At 30.7% G+C, this 20,404-nt stretch overlaps 1 protein-coding gene across 2 annotated transcripts in view; it reads left to right on the forward strand.

Moving 5' to 3' along the window:
- LOC122503539 (bifunctional heparan sulfate N-deacetylase/N-sulfotransferase) overlaps nt 1-20,404 on the forward strand; it is a 146,562-nt gene that overhangs the window by 36,367 nt on the left and 89,791 nt on the right. For both annotated transcript variants that reach the window (XM_043614114.1, XM_043614115.1), the window contains exon 3: nt 5,329-6,333. In XM_043614114.1, coding sequence (XP_043470049.1) covers nt 6,155-6,333 — 179 coding nt within the window. In that variant the 5' untranslated portion in view covers nt 5,329-6,154. The remainder of the gene's footprint in view (nt 1-5,328; nt 6,334-20,404) is intronic.

A 20,404-nucleotide genomic window follows, 5' to 3' on the forward strand; every position in this document is an offset into this window, starting at 1 on the left:
ACCTTCAAAGTATTTTAAACGTTACTTTAAACCATTAAAGTTATGTAAACGTTACTTTAAACCATTAAAGTTATGTAAACGTTACTTTAAACCTTTAAAGTTACTTAAACGTTAATTTCAATCGTTAATATCACTTAAAGGTTACTACAAACCTTTAAGGTTAATTAAACGTTATTTTTTGAACCTTCAAAGTATTTTAAACGTTACTTTAAACCATTAAAGTTATGTAAACGTTACTTTAAACTTTTATAGTTATTTAAACGTTACTTTAGGTTATGTAAACTACACTTTAAACTTTTATAGTTTTTTAAACGTTACTTTAAACCTTTGAAGTTATGTAAAACATTACTTTATTATTTTATATTAGTTTACTAAGCTGCTTCCTGTAATTATTTCTGTTTCTTTTTAATTATCAAAAATATTAAAGTTTGTAAGAAACTCAGTATTGAAATTTTGAAATTTCATTCATAAAACAAAGTAGAGAAAAAAAATATTAAAGAATAAATTTTGTCGCTTCTTGCTCCGTATGTACATATATATGAAATCTTGTTTTATTCTCATGGGAACTGACCTAACATTATTCAAGTTGGAAAATATTGATATATATTTCCAGTGCTCATAGATGTATCTGCATTTTTTCTTTTTTTACTTCTAATATATATAACAATTTTTTCACATGTAAACTAAACAATTTTTTAATATAAAATAAGAATTTTTGGTTCTAAAATAAAAAATATTTTTAACACAAAATACAAAAAATTGTTTAATGCAAAGTAAAAAAGTGTTTAATGCAAAATAAAAAAGTGTTTAATGCAAAATAAAAAATTGTGTGATGTAAAATAAAAAATTGTGTAATGTAAAATAAAAAAATTGTTTAACGTAAAATAAAAAATTTTTTAAGGCAAAATAAAAAATTGTTTTATAAATAAAATATTCTTCATTTCCTTTAAAGTAAAATTAATTTTTTGTTTACATAAATTAATATTTGTTTACAAAAAATATTAATTTGTTATCAAAATTTCGATTTTTACAAAATTTATTTGTACAAACTATTATTATACTTTTTATACTTGGAGATTAAATTCGGAAATAATTTTTTAATGAAACGAAACGAGAATAACTTTTCTATTTTATAACTTTGAGATGGAAAGTCAACCATAAAATTTAATTATATTAAAACAATTTTCTCTCTCTTATCTTTTGAGAATGTATAAATTTTGCTGACAATGATAACAATTTCATTCCTCTTGTTTTTCCAACTATTTTAATTTTTTCTTGTTTTTTTTATTTGCACAAAAAGGAAATTTTAATTATCTCTGATTTTAAAGAATTTGTTTTTATAAAAAGGAGTAACTTTTTTACAATTAAAATTTCTCTTTTTCATTATGCAGCAAAATAAATTGAATTTTAATATCATCACGTAAAATTAAGATTTTAATTTATCATTTTGATTGAAAATAATTTCTCATATTTTATGTTTGAAAAATACGAAATTGCATTTTCTTTTTCCCGAATGAATACTGCAAATAAAAATATAATTAAAAAAATGAATAAATAAAAAAATAAAAAAAAATAAATAAAAATGTAAGTAAAATTTAAATATTTGTTTCGTGCTTTTTAATAACAAACATTATTTGTTTGTCAATTACTTTTTTATTTTTTAACCTTTTTTTTAAATAAATAATTAAAATTTTCTATATTTATAGATAAAAAGAGATAAATATAGAAAAAGTTTAATTTTGAAATGTTTTCATTGTAATTCGTGGAATTTAATAGCATTTTCAGTGACAAAGAATTTTATGTTCAAGAAACTCCCCATGAGATAGTGTCTGGAAAATATGTTGGAATAATGTCAATAATTTATACCGCAGGGATTCACTGGCACCTTCACATAAATTACAAGAAAATTGTGCATTATCAATTTTGTCAAAAAAGAATCTAGATAGAGGAATATGAAAAAAATATTTTTAAATGTTTAAAAAGAAATTAAAAAGTAACAGAAAAAATTGTATTTATTTATTTTCATAATTTTTGTTATTAACTTGTAAGTTACCTATAAAAGTAACCTTAACGTTACTTAAAGTTACCCAAAATTACCTTAAAGTTAATTAAAATTAACATTACTGTTACTTGAAAGTTAACTAAAAGTTACCTAAACCTTACCGTTAACGTTTAGTTACCTAAATTTTAACGTTACATGAAATTACCCAAAAGTTACCTTAAAGTTACATGATAGTCACATAAAATATCAAAGTTAACACTAATTTTACTTGAAATGTTCTTAAACGTTACTTAATACTTTCAAAGTTACCTAAACGTTACTTAAAACGTAAAACGTAAAAGTTACATAATTGTTACTCAAAACTTTAAAAGTTACAGAAATCTTTCTTAAAACTTTCCTAAATGTTACGGAAAATTATAAAAATGTCACAATACTACTAAAAAATTAAAAATTACATAAATGTTACTTAAAACATTTAAAGTTACTTCATTGTTACCTTAAACTTTAAAAATCACCGGAACGTTTCATAAAAGTTCCCTAAATATTATTCAAAACCTTACATGTTACCATCCATAATTTTATTTAAAACTTTAAATGCTACCTAACTATTACTTAAAATCTTAAACATGAAACAATGTTACTTAAAATCTTAAAAGTTACCATAATGTTACGTAAAACAATAAAAAAATTTTTTATGTTCCTTAAAATTTTTCATAAACATTACTTACATCTTTAAAAGTTATTAAATATTACCTAAAATGTTAAAAGTTACCTGAACGTTATATGAAACCTTAAATATTACTTAAACGCTACTTTAAACCTTTAAAGTTACTTAAACGTTGTATATTGAACCTTTATAGTTATTAAAACAGTCCTTGAAACCTTTAAAGTTACTTAAACGATACTTTAATCCTTTAAAATTACTTAAACTTTAATAGTCACTTAAACGTTAAAAGTTACTTAAACGTTACTTTCAACCTTTGAAGTTATTAAAACTTTAATTTTAACCTACAAAGTTATTTAAATGTTACTATAAACCTTTAAAGTTACTCTAAAGTTAATTTGAACCTTTAAAGTCACTTAAAGGTTACTTTAAACTATTAACGATATTAACGATATAACCTGAAAAGATTATTTAAAAATAAAAAGCTACTTAAACGTTACTTTAATCCTTTAAAATTACTAAAAACTTTTATAGTCACTTAATGGTTAGTTTAAACCTTCAATGTAATTTGAAAGTTAATTTAAACATTTAAAGTTACTTAAACGTTACTTTGAACCTTTAAAGTTATTTAAACGTTACCTTAAACCTTTAAAGTTACTTAAACGTTGCATTTAATAATTAAAGTTATGTAAAAGTTTCATTAAAATTTTTAAGTTACTTTAAACTTTTATAGTTATTTAAACGTTACTCAAAACCTTTAAAGTTACTTAACCGTTAATTTTAAACTACAAAGTTATTTAAATGTTACTTTAAACCTTTAAAGTTACTCTAAAATTAATTTGAACCTTTAAAGTCACTTAAACGTTACTTTGAACTTTTAAAGTTGCTTAAACGTTACATTGAACCTTTCATGTTACTTAATTGTTTATTTTAAACTTCAAAGTTATTTAAATGTTACTGTAAACCTTTAAAGTTACTTAAACGTTAATTTGAACCTTCAATGTCACTTAAACGTTACTTTGAACTTTTAAAGTTACTTAAACGTTACATTGAACCTTTCATGTTACTTAATCGCTTATTTTAAACTTCAAAGTTATTTAAATGTTACTTTAAACCTTTAAAGTTACTTAAACGTTAATTTGAACCTTCAAAGTCACTTAAACGTTACTTTGAACTTTTAAAGTTACTTAAACGTTACATTGAACCTTTCATGTTACTTAATGGTTTATTTTAAACTTCAAAGTTATTTAAATGTTACTTTAAACCTTTAAAGTTACTCTAAAGTTAATTTGAACCTTCAAAGTCACTTAAATGTTACTTTAAACCATTAACGTTATTTTAACGTTACTGTGAACCTTTAAAGTTACTTAAACGTTACTTTGAACCTTTAAAGTTTTTTAAACGTTACTTGATACCGTTAAGGTTACTTAAACGTAGCATTATACATTCAAAGTTATGTAAAAGTTAATCTAAAACTTTAAAATTACTTTAAACTTTTATAGTTATTTAAACTTTAAAACCTTTAAATTTACGTAACTGTTACTTTCAACCTTTAAAATTACTTAATAGTAAGTTAATAGTTAGTAATTAATAGTTTCTAAGACGGTACTGTAAACCTTTAAAGTTACTTTAATGTTATTATGAACCTTTAAAGTCACTTAAACGTTACTTTAAACCATTATAGTTATTCAAACGTTACTTTAAGCCTTTAAAGTTAATTTTAACCTTTAAAGTAATGTAAATATCTCTTAAAACTTTAAATTTGTCCGTTAATGTTATTTGAAAATCTTAAAAATTACCTTAATATTACCTAAAAATTTACTTAACGTTACTTTCAATTTAACTAAAATTTACATTAATATTACACTTACAGATGTCTAATATTATTTTTAAATCATCTTTAAAAATAAAAATATCAAAAAGTAATTCAGAAAAGTATTGGAAATTTTTTTGTTTACCTATAAGAAATCTCTTTTATCAAAATCGAGAGAAAGCAGACATCTATAAATTATTATTATTATTATTATTATTATTGACATTCGATAAAGTTTAATTTGAAAAGCGAGTATAAAAAGTCTCTTATATACTCCTTCTCCATTAATGCCCCCAAAAAATATATATATATATAAAATATATTTACACATATTTTTTGATATAGATAGCTGAATAGAGTTTTAATCTGGCAAATGTACTGAAGGCGAATAGTGAGGGGGGGGAGGGGTGGATGGCGTCAAAGGTGGGGCGAGAGAGGGTGAAAGCAGGGGGGTGAGGGGGAGGTGTCTTTGGTATGAGGGCAGATTCATTCATTCTGAATGCTTCTTCGTCTAGAATGATATTGCTATTTACAGAAGCTTAGTAACATTGCTTAAAATAAAAAAGAAAAAGAAAATCTTACAATATTTATTGCATTAAAAATTTACTCTCTCGGATATTAATTTTAGAATTATAACTCTTGTTAATTTTCCTTTTCGAATTTAATTTTTATTTAAGTGAAAAAGAATTAAATAAAAGAAAATTAAATTAAAAAATAAAACAGTTAAATTAAGAAGTAATTAACGAAAATTGAGAAATAATTCGTTTAATTTAATTTTTTCATTTAAAAATCATTTTTATTTAAGTCTGTGCAATAATCTAATTAGGTTAATTTTCTTTTTTGTTACAGAAAAAAGAAATTCTCCACTAAAGGAAACAGATCGATAACGACTTTTGTGGTTCTTGTGGATCGTGACCCTTTTCAACGTTCACTAATTGTCAGGAAGAGAAGAGAAAATTTACGAGGCAACCTATATACACACACATACACGTTCGAAACGGATGAAAAAAAAAATTCACCCGGAAAAAGAAAACAATTCAAGAAAGAAAATATATTTCTTAGCAAAATTAGAATTCAAATTTTCCCGCCATTGGCGCCATCAATATGACACCGAGTATTATTCTCTCGCAAGCGATGAGTTGATTCGTCGCCTGTATAAAAAGGATTCGGGACATCCAATATTTAAAAGAGAAAAAGAAATTTAAATAGTAAAAATTTATTCGACAAAACAACAAAAATGGGTTAAACAGAAAAAAGAGTGACGACTCGCCATGGACGACGCCATTAAATCTCATTGGCAAAATGGCGGTCGCGTCCTCACAATGCAACAAGTGGCAATGAGGACTTTAAGGCTGCGATCTCTTAAGTGTGCCATAAAACGAGAAAAGCATTTCAAGTTTCTCTTCTAATGTCGTAAAACGTCACCGCGGGAAATCGGTACATGACACGCCTCTTATTATATAGAAAAAAGAATACTTATCAAGAAGAAGAAGAAGAAATCCATTTTTGTCAAAATAAACATAATTTATAACACGACGGAAGCAAAAAAGAAAATTTTAGCTCGAAAAAAATTTTTATTCCCATCGATTTATTTTTTTTCAAAAAGAAAAATTATGTCTTTAATTGTTTGAATAATTTTTTTGAGAATAAAAACAAAGGGACGATTGGAATTTTTATGGTGTTAGTGATGAAGATCCCGACGGGAGAAATTGGTATTCCACTCTTTGGCGATGTTGGACCACGATTTATCGTCAAGCAGACGACGGTCAAGAGATGTGTTGCTGCACTACTTTTGATATCAGTTGCGAGCATATTTTACTACACTCATTACATCATTAGCAGTCCATTCTCGAGGTGAGTGGAACTTAGTTTTTTATTTCTTTTGTCTGATTGAATTTTTCTCAATCGAATAAGGGAGGTTTTTGGTTTGCTCCGCCCCTATTTGCATGTTGCTCCTCCCACAATTTTTCTCAGCCCTTATTTGCAACTCCTACCTTTTTATCCCTTTTTCGCTCCTCCCCCCTTTCTCCTTTTTTAACCCTCTTGCTCCTCCTTTATTTCCCCCAATTTTGTTCCGCCTTTACTTGCCACTCCTATACTTTTCTACTCCTCCTTTTGTCTCCACCCAATTTTTTTTCCTTTTCCAATAATGCTCCGCCTTTATTTGAACGTCCTACCTTTCTACCCCTCTTTTTGCTCATCCCCCAATTTTTCTCCGCCCTTTTTAGTGATTTCAGCTCCGCCTCTATTACGCCTTTTTGCTCCTCCCCAAATTTTGCTCCGCCCTTTTTTGCATCATTCTGTTTAGAGATTTTAGCTCCGCCCCACTCACCCTTTCTTTTTCAACCCTATTCCTCCTCCTTCATCTCCTATTCTAATAAGGCTCCACCCTCTTTTTCCTAAATGCGACAAAGAGGAAGGCAAAAGGGGAGGAGCTAAAGAGGGGAAAAAGGGGAGGAGCTAAAATAGGATTTTGATATTAGCCCCACCCCAATTCCCCCTCTTCTATTACAATCATTTTGCCCCTCCCTTATCGCATCTTCTAATTTTGCTCCGCCCTCTTTTGCCATTCAGTTTCTGAAGATTTTAACTCCACCTCTATTTTCCCTTCTTCATTTGCAATCCTTTGCTTCTCCTTTATCTCCCCTTCGAATTTTGCTCCGTCCTCTTTTCTCACCCTCTTTTTTGCCTTTGATTTTAGCCCCGCCCCTATTTGGTTTCTTCTCCCTTTTTTGCACCTCCTTTCTGAACCACCCTTTAATTACTCCTATTTTGTCTTTTTGCTGCCTTTTTTATTCAAAACGGAAAAGAAAAGGGATTAACAAACTAGTAGAGGGAAAAAAAGAAAAGTAAAGGAGTATAAAAAGCAAAAGAAATGGAAAGGGATTAGGAAAAATGGGGAGAATGGAAATAGGGAAGGAGAGAAGTTAAGGAAAGTAAACTAATATAAGGATGGGAAAGGAATAGAAGAGCCAAATGGGAAGGGAGTAGGAAGAATGTTTGGAATAGAAATAGGAAGAGAAAAAATGCAGGAGAGTAAGATGCGTAAAAGAAGGAGAGGAGTGGAAAAGTAAAATAAAAGGGAAGGGAGTAGGAAAATTAGGGAGAATAAATATAGGAAAAGAGAAAAATGGAGGAGAGTAAGAAGAGTAAAAGAAGGAGAGGAGTGGAAAAGTAAAATAAAAGGGAAGGTAGTAGGAAAAGAGAAAAATGGAGGTGAGTAAGAGGAGTAAAAGAAGGAGAGGAGTGGAAAAGTAAAATAAAAGGGAAGGGAGTAGGAAAAATGGGGAGAATAGGGAAAGAGAAAAGTTGAGAAAAGTAGAGTAAAAGTAAGAAAGTGTAAAGAAAAAAGAAGAGGAAAGGAGTAGAAGAGTAAAATAAAAGGGAAGGGAGTAGGAAAAATGATTGGAATAGAAATAGGAAAAGAAAAAAAAAGGAGGAAAGTAAGAGCAGTAAAAGAAGAAGAAAAGTTTAAAAGCAAAATTAAAGGGAAAGGAGTAGGAAAAATGCAGAGAAGAGAAAAAGGAATATAGAAAAATGGAGGATGTAGAAAAATTAAAAGAAGGAATACGTAAAGAGTGGAAAAAGCCAAAGAATAGGAAAATAAGTTGAAAAACTGGGGAGAATAGAAATAGGGAAAGAGAAAAGTTGAAGAAAGTAGAGTAAAAGTAATAGAATACTAAAAAAAGAAGAAGAGAAAAGAAGTAGAAAAGGAAAGTAAAAAAAATTCTTCAAATAACAAAATATTTTCTCTATTACAATTTCCCACCAAAGAATACAAAATAACATTATAGCCAATTGCAAGGATGCACAAGAAGGGTAAGGTGGGTGGGTGGGAAAAGGAATTGAATCGATATTTCGACAGATTGGCATTTACGGTATCTTTCAAGACCGATACGATTCAAATTCCCCGGATCGTTTAGACCAACGACGAATAGTTTGTGGATATTAGCAAATAGCCAAGGTGCCTCAACACTTTCCCCCTCCCCCTTATAACTATATACACCTATATGTGCACTATCCAAAATGGAGTTCTAAGCACATGTTAAATTCAATTCTCCTTTTGTGCAATTCGCTTTTCCTCATATATGAGAGACACTCTGTGACCCAATTCAAATCAAAATCTATGACAGAATATATATTTCCATAAAGTCTCTCACGTTCAATTTCAATTTTCCAACTGTCTTGAAGGTTTCTCGAGTGAATTATGGATATACCCACTAATATTCATTTGCCTTGAAAGTTAATTTTGTCTTTCTCTCACGCCTCTTCTTAGATTCAAAAAAAGGAGGGAGGGAATTAGAATTTCGCCCTTTTATTTTGTTCAGAAAATTTCCCACTTTTCCTTACCCATTTCATACTTTTCACTACCAAACCCAAGAAAAGATAAAAAAAGGAAAGAAGGAGAGAGAATGTTAAAAATAGTAAAGGGAAGAAGAAGGCAAAAAGAAAAAGATGGAAGGGAAGAAGAAGGAGAAGAGAAAAGAGAGAAAGGAAAAGAAAAGAGAAAACGGAAACAAGAGAAGATTAGAAGGAAGAAAAAGGAAAAAAGAAATTCAAAGGGTGAGGAAAAAGAGTATGAAGAGGAGAAAAGGGAAAATTAAAAGAGGGAGGAGCAAAAACAATGGGGAAGGAGTAAGAAAAAGCGCAATGAGAGCGAAAAAGGGAGAATAAGATAGCAGGTAAAAAGAAAGAGCAAAAGAGTAGAAGGAGACAAAGAAAGAAAGGAGAGAAGAGGTCAAGGACACAGAAGGGGAGAAAAAGAAGAAAGGTGAAGAAAGAAAAAGAAGGAAAGGGGAGATTGAAATAAAAAGATGACCAAGAGAAGAAGAAAGGTAATAAAAATAGGGAGAGAGGAAGAAAGGGAAAAGAGACAAGAGAGGGGAGATGGGAGATGAGAGGAAAAATGTAGAGAGATGGGTAAGAGAAAGAACAGAAGAAGGAGAAATGATGAGGTGAAATTAAGGAGAAAAGAAATGAAAGATACAGAAAAGTGAAAAGATGCCAAAAAGAAATAATGGAAGAGGGAGAGAAATAATACCAAAAGGAAAAAGAGGGAGAAGAGAGTGGAAATAGGGTAGAAAGAGAAAAAAAGAAGAACTAAGAGGAGGGGGAGAAAAGGGTATGGAGAGAAGGGAAAAGAGGACAAAAACAGAAACAAAGGGATAGGAGAGAAGTATTAAAAGGTAGAATGAGGGGAAAAGAAGGTGAGAAGAGGGTGAAGAAAAGGTCACAGAAAGGGTAAAGAGTAAAAAAGGGGTAGAAAGAGACAAAAAGGAGTGTCAAAGAGGGGAAAAGAGTGATAGAAGGGGGATATAGAGACAAACAGAGGGGAGAAGGAAAGTAAAGAGAGGAGGTTAAAAAAGTTAAAGAGATAGGAAAAGAGTAAAAAATAGAGGGAGAAAGAGGTATGAAGAGTGTAAAAGAGGGGGAAGAAAATGTAGAGCGGGGAAAGAGTAAAAGAAGGGGGGATAGAGACAAAAAGAGACACAAAGAATGGGGAGATGAAAGGTAAAGAGAGGATGAAAAAAAATAAAGAGGGAAGAAAGGAGACACAAAAAGAGAGAAATAGGAGAAAGAGAAGTAAAAAACAAAGATTGGAGTGGAGAGTAGGAGAAAAAGGGTATATGACGACAAATGATAGAGAATAGGGAGTGTAGAAGTGTTAAGGGGTAAAAGGGGTCAAACAGAACAAGAGCGAATCAGCAGTTAATTAGAGAAGATGTACAATCTCCCCTCCACCTCCTTTCCTTAACTGCCATGGTACTTCATCTGCTACTGATATGAACCAATCTCTGTCGCTAGATAATCAGCTACCGTTTCGATGTTTCCTATAATCAATCTCCACCCACCCACCCTGTCCCCAAACTCTAATACCGCAATGTAAATCACGAAAGGACAAACCCCTTCCCTTTTCTCCCATTCGTTTTGTAATATTCATCCTTTTCACATTGACCTCTACTTTTCCATTTTCATAGGAAACAAACTTGTTATTTGGAAAATTACCATTCAGTAAAAATTACTGTCTACTTTTTTTTAATAAATAATATTTAAAGACTGAAAGAATTAATTAATTTTTATTAAATTCAAAATGCAAACATGATGTTTGAAAATAAACATTGACTATTTGATGATAATTGGAACTAAAACTTGTTTAAATAGAAACTTGCGATGGAGGAAATCAAGTCATTTCCGTGGGGAAATTATTATTATTACTATTATAGATATATCTCTCAGGCCAAAGATTCATGTGTTTCCTGTTAATTAGAAGTTTTGAAATTATTACCTCAACGTGTTGGCTATTACTTGCTTTAGTTATGATGACGATGATGATGAAGAAGAAGTAGAATTTAATCATAAATAATATTTGTTAACCAGGGCTAAATATTGCTTAGTTTTTGAGAAATGTCCCTTTTATGATTGAAGAGAAAAGAGATAGATAAGTTAGTATTCACCTTTTCCTTTCTAAAAAAAAAATCATAGCATAAAATGGTCGAATTAAAAAAAGTCGAACTCGAAAAGTAACGAGATAAGAAATAAGCATAAAGAAGAACCCAAAAGGGAGGAGCTTGATAGGCTCCGCCTTCATCCCTCTTTGACTAGGAAGACACGCCTTCTCTAATAACTTGATAGGCTCCGCCTACTTTTCTTTTCAACTAGAAAGACACGCCCTTTTTAATAACTTGATAAGCTCCGCCTACTTTTCTTTTTAATTAAAAAGACACGCCCTCTCTGATAACTTGATAGGCTCCGCCTACTTTCCTTTTTAACTAGGAGGACACGCCCTCTTTAACCCTAGTCCTCTCTATAACTAGGAAAAGAGTCGAGTAGTGAGAAGAGCATAATAAAAGAAAGGGAAGTAGGAGGAGCTTAAGTAAAAGAGAGGAAAGTAGGAGCTAAGAAAAAGGGGGAAAGTAGGAGAAGCTTATGTAAAAGAGGGAAAGGAACATGGAGAAAAGAAGGGGTAGTAAGAGGAGCATATTTAGAAGAAGGGAAGGAACATAAGTAAAAGTGGGTGTAGTAGAAGGAGTATAAATAAAAGAGAGGGGGAAAGTAGGAGGAGCCTAAGTAAAAAAGAGGGGAAAGTAGGAGGAGCCTAAGTAAAAAAGAGGGGAAAGTAGGCGGAGCATAAATGAAAGAGAAGGGGAAAGTAGGGGGAGCCCAAGTAAAAAAAAGAGGGGAAAGTAGGCGGAGCATATATAAAATAGAAGAGGAAAGTAGTAGGAGCCTAAGTAAAAAGAGGGAAAAGTGGGCGGAGCATAAATAAAAGAGAAATGGAAAGTAGGAGGAGCCTAAGTAAAAAAGAGTGGAAAGTAGGCGGAGCATAAATGAAAGAGAAGGGAAAAGTAGGAGGAGCCTAAGTAAAAAAGAGGGGAAAGTAGGCGGAGCATAAATAAAAGAGAAGGGGAAAGTAGGAGGAGCCTAAGTAAAAAGAGTGGGAAGTAGGCGGAGTATAAATAAAAGATAAGGGAAAGTAGGAGAAGCCTAAGTAAAAAAAGAGGGGAAAGTAGGCGGAGCATAAATAAAAGTGAAGGTAGTAGGAGGAGCCTAAGAAAAAGGCGGAAGTGAGAATGAGGATCAAAAGAAGAATAAATAAAAAAGTAAGAAGGAGAAAACAAAATAAAAAGAAAGGGAGTAGGAAGTTGTAACAGAAGTAAAAATAGAAGAACAAAAGTGATAAATAGAAGCTAATTGAAAGAGTGGCAAAAGGAGAAATGAAAAACAGTAATGAATTTTATTTGAAGAGGCACTTGAACCAGAGTTTTTATTAGTCACGTCATCATGCGAAATCTAGATTGTATTTTAATTTTCCTTAAGTGTAATTTACGATTTTAGACGCCATTTCGTTTATAGGACCGCACCTCACTCTATATCACGAAAAGGATATCTATCCTCTTTGCGGTTTCAAGTCGCGTGTACACGGGACATTACGCACTCGGTTGGAATGTACATAGATACCCCGCGATATAGAGCGGAAGAGAACACTAATCACCTGAATAAATAGGCCACGGTTGTAGATCACATTTCTCATGTCTAGGGAAAAAATAAATAATTTCCCTTTCAAACCAATTAAACTAATCACGACACGACTTTCAATCACAATGATAATGCTAATAAGAGTAAAAACGAAAATAATAAAAATAAAACATTAAATTGAAGTGATAATAAAAATAGTATTAATTGAAATGGTAATTGAATAAAAATAATAATAATAATAATAATAATAATAATAATAATAATAATACTAATTGGATTGCAATAATATTTGTAATGATAAGAATAAGAAAATAAAAATGTTCAATTGAATAAATAAGTGATTAGTGCTTTATTGGATTTGGAGAAAATTACCTGCCTCTTTGGGTGTCAGTGTATCATCTGTATAAGTTAAACTGGCAAAAGAGGCACTTTGCTATTTCAGTAACAGTGGAGCCCGAGGAAAATCGATAGACAGAGCTCTGCACCTAGTTCGTCGAGTATAGTAGTGATCGTAGCTTTCAGACACTTGTGTTTAGATTAAAGCTGTGTTTGCATTTGTGGTATACACTCGACTGATTGAATAGAGTATTCGTGACTTGGGACGTGTAAAGGCCACACCGGGGTCTCAAGTAAGCTGTGTTTAGATTTTGACAAGGGCCTGGATTACAAATCAATTGTCAAGTTTTCATTACGTTTGCTGCAATGTATTTTCTTAAAGGATTATATTTCACTTTAAGTAAATAACAACTTACACTTAAAGTAAATTAAAAACTTATACTTAAAGTAAATTAAAACTTATACCATTTTTTTAATTCCTAACGTAATTTATAGGATCTTTACTTTATTTCTACTCTTATCTTATTTTTAATTAATTTTTTACACTTTTCTTATTTGTACTCTTCTTCTTATTTCTACTCCATCTCTTATTTTACTCCTTTCCTTAATTCTGCTCCTTTCCAGAATTTACTCCCTTTCTTATTTCTACTCCTTTCCTTACTTCTTCCCCTTCTCTTATTTTACACACTTTCTTATTTTTAATCCTTTCCTTACTTCTTCCCCTTCTCTTATTTTACACACTTTCTTATTTTTACTCCTTTCCTTATTTTACTCCTTCTCTTATTTTACTCCTTCCCTTATTTTACTCCTTCTCTTATTTTACCTCCCGTTCTTAGTTCTTCTCCTTTCCTTATTTCTCCCCCGTCCTGTATTTAACACTCTTCCTTATTTTTACTCCATCCCTTATTTTACACCTTCTCCTATTTTACTCCTTTTCCTATTTCTTCTCCTCCTCTTATTTTTACTCCCTTTCTTATTTCTCCTCCTTTCCAGAATTTACTTCTTTTCTTTTTTCTACTCCTTTCCTTATTTCTTACCCTTCCCTTATTTTACTCTCTTTCTTATTTTTACTCCTTTCCTTATTTTACTCCTTTTCCTATTTCTTCCCCTTCTCTTATTTCTACTCCTTCCTTTATTATACTCCTTTCCTTACTATTACTTTTTTCCTTATTTTTATTCCCTTAATTATTTCTACTCTTTTCCTTTTTCTTTACTTCTTCTCTTAATTCTACATCCTTCCTCATCCTACTTTTTTGCCACTCCTTTCTTTGAGCATACTCTTATCTATTTTTCTACTCCAACCCTTTTTTCTACTCTGTTTCCTATTTCTTTTCCCCTAATTATTCCTCCTCCTACTTTTTTCCACTTCTTCCTTATTTTAATCCTTTTCCGCCTTTGCTCCATTTCTATTCTTTACTCTTTCGATTTTTTTTACTCCTTTCTCTATTTTTTTTTTTTTTATTTTTTTTTCTATTTTTATTTTTTTTTTTTTTTTCCCTCATTTCCTATTTTCTATTTCTTATTTCCGAAATTTTACTCCATTCCTATTAATACTACTCCTTTTGTACTACTTTTTTCTACTTCTTTCCTCTTTTCTTATTTCTGCTCTCTTCCTTAAATTCTCTGTTTCCTATTTTTACTTCTTTTGCACAATTTTACTCTTTCTTTAATTTTTATTTCCTGATGAAATGAGGAAAAAATTTTAAAAACGAGGATGAGTGTTAAAAGAGAAGGAAAAATAACAATTAATGGAGAAGTACAACATCGAAAAAAAAGAAGTAAAAAAATTCTAATTTTATCTAAAAATCATTCTCTGGAGAAATAAAAGAAATAGGAGAAAAAAATAATTGTATTTTACGATATAGAAATTGGCCTAGGAAAATATTATTGCAATTTGAAATTTTTCTACAACGTATTTTGTCGACCAAAGGGGAATGCCAATATTGGACAGTGGAAATAGAAAAAGGAATGAGGAGGAGGAGGTTGGGTATAAGGGGGGTGAGTTTGATCGTTGTAGTTCAGCTGGACAGTCGGCTATTGGTAACTCCCGTTAAGAGAATGGGAGCCAATAATTCTTTGTACTGAAGTGAACTACCCTCACTCCCTCTCCCTCTCTCTCTCTCATTCCATGTGAATATAGGGATCGGGAGTATGTCTGTGTATATCTTTGCCTGTACCTACAGAATCACCTCTGGGAATATCTCTCGCTATCTTGCTCTCTCTCTCTATATATATATTTCTGTTTTCTCTCTTGCTGTCTCTCCCCCCTCTCTCTATTCTTACCCCCTCTTTCTACCTATCATTTTCTTTTCCCCTCGCTTTCTCTCTTCTTCTCGCTATCCCCCCTCTTTTTCTCTTTCAATTACTATTCCCCCTCTATTGCTTTTTCATACCTTACCCCCCCTCTGACGCTTTTTCTATTTTTCTCACTATCCCCCCTTCTTTCGCTTTTTCTTTTTTTCTCGCTATCCCCTCTCGTTCTCTATTTTACTCCCTATTCCCCCCTCTCTTCTCCTTACTTTTATACAGAGACCTAAACTCAACGTTCGTTGATCCTAACGGCCCCCCAGGGGCCCTTACGTTACTCCATAGCAATAGTTGCTATATGGTAATGGTAACCATAGTAACTTTTTTCATAGCAACCATTTCTATAGAAACAGTAATCATAGCGTTGGATTTTATTAAAATTTTGTTTAAATAATTGAATTTTTTTTTTTTTTTGAAAATTTTTATATTAAAATAGTAGATGTTAGAAATCATTTTATAGAGAAAAATTTTTAAAAATAATTGAAATTTCACCAATAAGATTTTTTAAATGTTAGAAAATAATTGGGTAACAGATAAGAAATTTATTATTTATAAAGTTAATTAAAATTTTGATGAGAATTTTTTAAAATTTTTTAGACATAATTAAATTTCCGCACAAAAATTTGTTAGTACTTATTTGAAAATAATTAAATTTCTGCAATCATTTATAATTTCTCGCTAAAATACAATGTTTTAAAGTGTTTTTAACTAAAATTCGTCTTTAAATAAATTACTTTTAATAATTTAAAAAAAAATAATTTTCATAAAAAAAATTCAATTGAACTTTTTTAAAATAATTAACTCTACATAATTGTTTGTTAAAAGTATGAAATATTCAAATTTTCAAAGATTTTAATTTAAAACCTTTTCAAAATTCAATTATTTGTAAAAATTGATACTATAATGATTTTAATATTCAATTAGGGTAAAATTTTACCTAAAATTCGTTTTCAAATCAATTTTTATTAAAAAATTCTACTAGAATTCAATTATTTGAAAAAAAAATTTTTTTAAATAATTGTAATTCTATGAAGAAATTGATAAAAAAAATTTGTAAATAATTCAATTCCTATGAAATTTGTATTATTTATGAAAATAATTAAATGCTTGCGTAGGATTTTATTAACAATTTTTTAAATAATTAAACAAAATGAATTTATAATTCGGTAATTAAATATTAACAGTGAAAGAAGTTAACAATTTTTCCGAATCAATCCAATCTCACAAATAAATCTCTTAAATAAATTTTATTAAAGAGATTCATTTGTGAGATGGTTTCGGAAAAATTGTTAACTTCTTCAACCTTTAATATTTAATTTTTTAAATAATTGAATTCTTTTGGAAAATTTTATTAAAATAGTAAATATTGAAAATCATTGAATTGAGTAAAATTTTTGAAAATTGAAATCTGGTCAAGAATTTTATTACCATTTTTAAAAATAATTGAATTTTGCAGATGAATTTTATTATAAAGATAAATTTAAATTTTGTTGAGAATTTAAAAAATTTTTTGAATTGAATTTCTGTGAATAATTTTATTACTTTTAAAAATAATTGAATTTCTTCAATCATTTGCAACTTCTACAAAATTCAATTTTTTTTAAGTGTTTTCAATTAAAATTAAATCTATTATTTTTAATAATTAATTAAATATATAAATTAAAAATTTCAGAAGAATTTGAATTATTAAAATGTTTCAAAAATCAAAGTTCTATAGAAATTCTAATTAGTGTAAATGTGTCAATTTATTACGGTGCGATTCTGGTTAAGCCGCTTTTGAAACAGAAATTTCGACAATTATATTATAATGAAAGAAGTAAATTTATGGCATATTAAACTAAAAGCTCTTGTACTTTAGCTAATAAAACCTTAATGAAAAAACTTTATAAAAATTAATTATTTAAACAAATTAAAGCAATGAAAAATAAGACTTTATTGTCAGAAATAGAAAAAATTTGAAGATTATTATTTTATTATTATTTTCAAATTTGATTGTTATCAGAGAGAAAATTTAAAAGTTAATTTAACAGGATACTTTTTGTTTCCTTATACACTATTTGTTTCTATACAAAAACATGACGTAATTAAAACTTAATTTTCTCAACTTAATTTAAAAGTTTGTAATCAAGGCAGAAATTTTAATCGATACACGTGTATATATACATGACGCTAAGAGATCGTAATTATTTTAGTTTCAGAAAATTAATCATAGAAAGCGTTGAAATGTTTCAAAATTGCCTTCCTCTCTTATACTTGAATGAAATTAAAAATTGCTGCGCACAATTTGTAAAGAGAGACGGAGAAGGAGAGAGGGAGAGCAAAATATATAGATAGAAGAAAACAAGGAGAGAAGGAGAGAGAGAGGGAGGTGAAGATAAAATCACGCATGAATATCAAAACCATGATAAGGCAAATTCTCCTCTAATTGTTTTGACAAGCAATGTAGTTTGAGGCTATTTTCATTTAAATCACAAAATCGAGACGCTTTCCCTCTCTCTCTCTCATTTACTTCTCTGCTTATTTCTCTTACGTGTATAATAATACTAGTACAAGAAATAATGACGCATTAACTTTAATGTGACGGTGGATTCCTTTGAAATTCCCTCAGGGTGCATGTCAACTTTTGTGTACATGTGCCTTTGTGTACATGCGAGTGTGTTTCTCTGAAAGAGAATCTCTCAAGGGTTTCGAATTCCTTCGACGACTTTGTCTTTTCACTAAACTACAAAAATTTACCCTTTATAGTTCCAGAGAGAAAAAAAAGGAAATTTCTAGCATTTTTTAAAAAATAATTTTACACAAAATGTTTTTTTAGTTTTGCGCAAAAAATAAGTTGTCTGATTTAGAATTTTATTCCTGAAATTAAAAAGAAATATTAAAGCATTGTCAAGTATTATTTAAACGCGCCTTTCTTAGGCTCCGCCCTATTTTGCTTCTTTCATTGGAAAGCTCCGCCCTTATTAAGAAGACACGCCCTCTCTAATAACTTGATAGGCTCCGCCTACTTTCCTCTTCGTCGCTATTTTACTAGGAAGACCCGCCCTCTTTAATAACTTGATACGCTCCGCACTCTTTTGGTTGTTGCATTAAAAAAATTAATAGGATCCGCCTACTTCCCTCTTCGCCTCTATTTAACTGGGAAGCTCCACCCTCGTTAACAAATTTATAGGCTCCGCCTACTTTCCTCTTCAACTAGCAAGACACGCCCTCTAATAATTTGATAGGCTCCGCCTATCAAACTAGCGCCTACTCCGCCTACTTTTCGTCCCTCTTTAACTACGAAGATCCGCTCTTTCTAATAATTTTCTAGGATCCGCCTACTTTCCTCTTCGTCCCTATATAACTAGGAAGATCAGCCCTCTATAATAACTTGATAGGCTCCGCACTATTTTGGTTGTTTCAATAGAAAAATCCGCCATTAATAAGTTAGGGATTATTAGTGTTCGACTTTAATAGGCTCCGCCTACTTCTCCCCTCTTCCCTCTTTAACTAGGAAGCCCCTCCCTCTCTAATTACTTCGCCTATATAGAATAGACTATCTAATAAACCACGCCATTTTGAGTCTCCGCCTTTAAGCAATTTTAAATTATAGAAGCCCCGCCGATACTATTTTTACAGGCGGGATTTAATGACAAGTGGGCGTGGTTGTTGTTTTATCGTCTACTGGCCTCGCCTATATACGATCTTATAAACCTTAATTAACTTATTAACCTTATCTTATAACCTTATTAACCTTATCTTCTTAAATCTTCTTAAGTTTCCGCCTTCAATCGATTCTGGTTTTTAAAAACCCCGTCCATTATCCTTTAAAGGGCGGGGCCTAATGACTAATGGGCGAGACATTTACTAAATTGTCTACTAACCACGTTTATTAAAAAGTATATCTTACAAACCACGCCTCCTTGTCTTCGGCTCTGAACAATTATATGTAAAGCCCCGCTTATTATGTTCCTGAGGGCGTGACCTTATTGAAAAGAGGCGGGGTTTCCACTTTAACGCCTAGTAGCCACGCCTACAAAGTTTGTAAGGCCCCGCAAATTATGTCATTGAAGGCGTATCCTAATACCAAGTGGGCGGGGTCTACGCTTTACCGCCTATTAGCCACGCCTATTTAAAAAAAGAATCTCATAAACCACGCCTTTTTTCGGGTCCCTCCCTAAGAAATTTTTGTTTATGAAAGGATTTACTACCATATGGGCGGAATAATTATTTTACCCTTCTTTGAAAAATGGGCATGGCTAGTGAATTTATTAATTAAGCTCCTCCCCTTTTTTCACAATATTTCATTACTTTTTAAGATTTTACATCGTAAATCGAGGAATTTTCTAAAATGGCAAGTTTTAACGCAACAATATCAATCTATTATTTATTAGTACCTATTATTATTAAGGTAAAAGTATCATTATTATTAGTAAAGCACTATTTTTTATTAAAAATTTATTTTATCTGAATTATTTTTTGTTAGTTTTATTTTTTCAAACTTTTTTTCTAGATTAAAAATTTGTTTTATAGCATCAGTTAAATTTCTCCATTTTTTTCTTCTTTATACTTCAAAAGGTTTTTTTAGACGTGATATAAAAATTTTCGAAACGAGAATATATATTTTTTCAGTGGAATCACCCGTGAAACGATCACTTTTTTCGTTACTTTTCTACACACACACACACACACAGATACGAACTGCAATAAAATTTTAGAAACTTTTTAAAATTGTGTTTCGGTCAAAAAAAAAGAAAAGAAAAAAGTAGTAATCTTGTCAGCCGCGGAAAATCAGTTTTACTGGACGTAACCTTCCCCCCCCCCTCCTCACCTTCCTAACTCAGTCTATATCCCTATCACCTCCAACGCTACTGTAAATTGCTGGGAAATTTATCCTCAATTCCTTGGATTTATATATCATACCATCTCGTCATTCCCTTCCCCCTTCTTCTTCGCTTCATTTTCAAACCCACCTACACATCTTACCCCCTCCCTCTCCTCTCTTTTCTCCACCCTCTTTGCTAAAACCCTATTCTCTCTCTCTCTCTCTTGAGAGACACGGAGCGCGTTCTACAACGAGAAGCTATTTCTCCTAAAAGTTTTTGCACACCGCTCTCGTACTCGATTTTACCCCCCCTCCTCTTTTTGCCCCTATCCCGTCACTCTCCCCCTTCCCCTTCTTTTTCTACTTTAGAGTAGCGTGCAGTGACTCTTCGTAAAAAAGTAGCAGGAAAGGAAAAAGTAGTGTGAGTGGGGATAGGAAAAAAGAAGGAGGACTTCAAGATAGTTTGAGGTATCTAAAATGAGGGAGACAGAGAGTGAGAGA

Source organism: Leptopilina heterotoma, unplaced genomic scaffold (assembly GCF_015476425.1).
Source record: "Leptopilina heterotoma isolate Lh14 unplaced genomic scaffold, ASM1547642v1 Lhet_264, whole genome shotgun sequence".
NCBI lineage: Eukaryota > Metazoa > Arthropoda > Insecta > Hymenoptera > Figitidae > Leptopilina > Leptopilina heterotoma.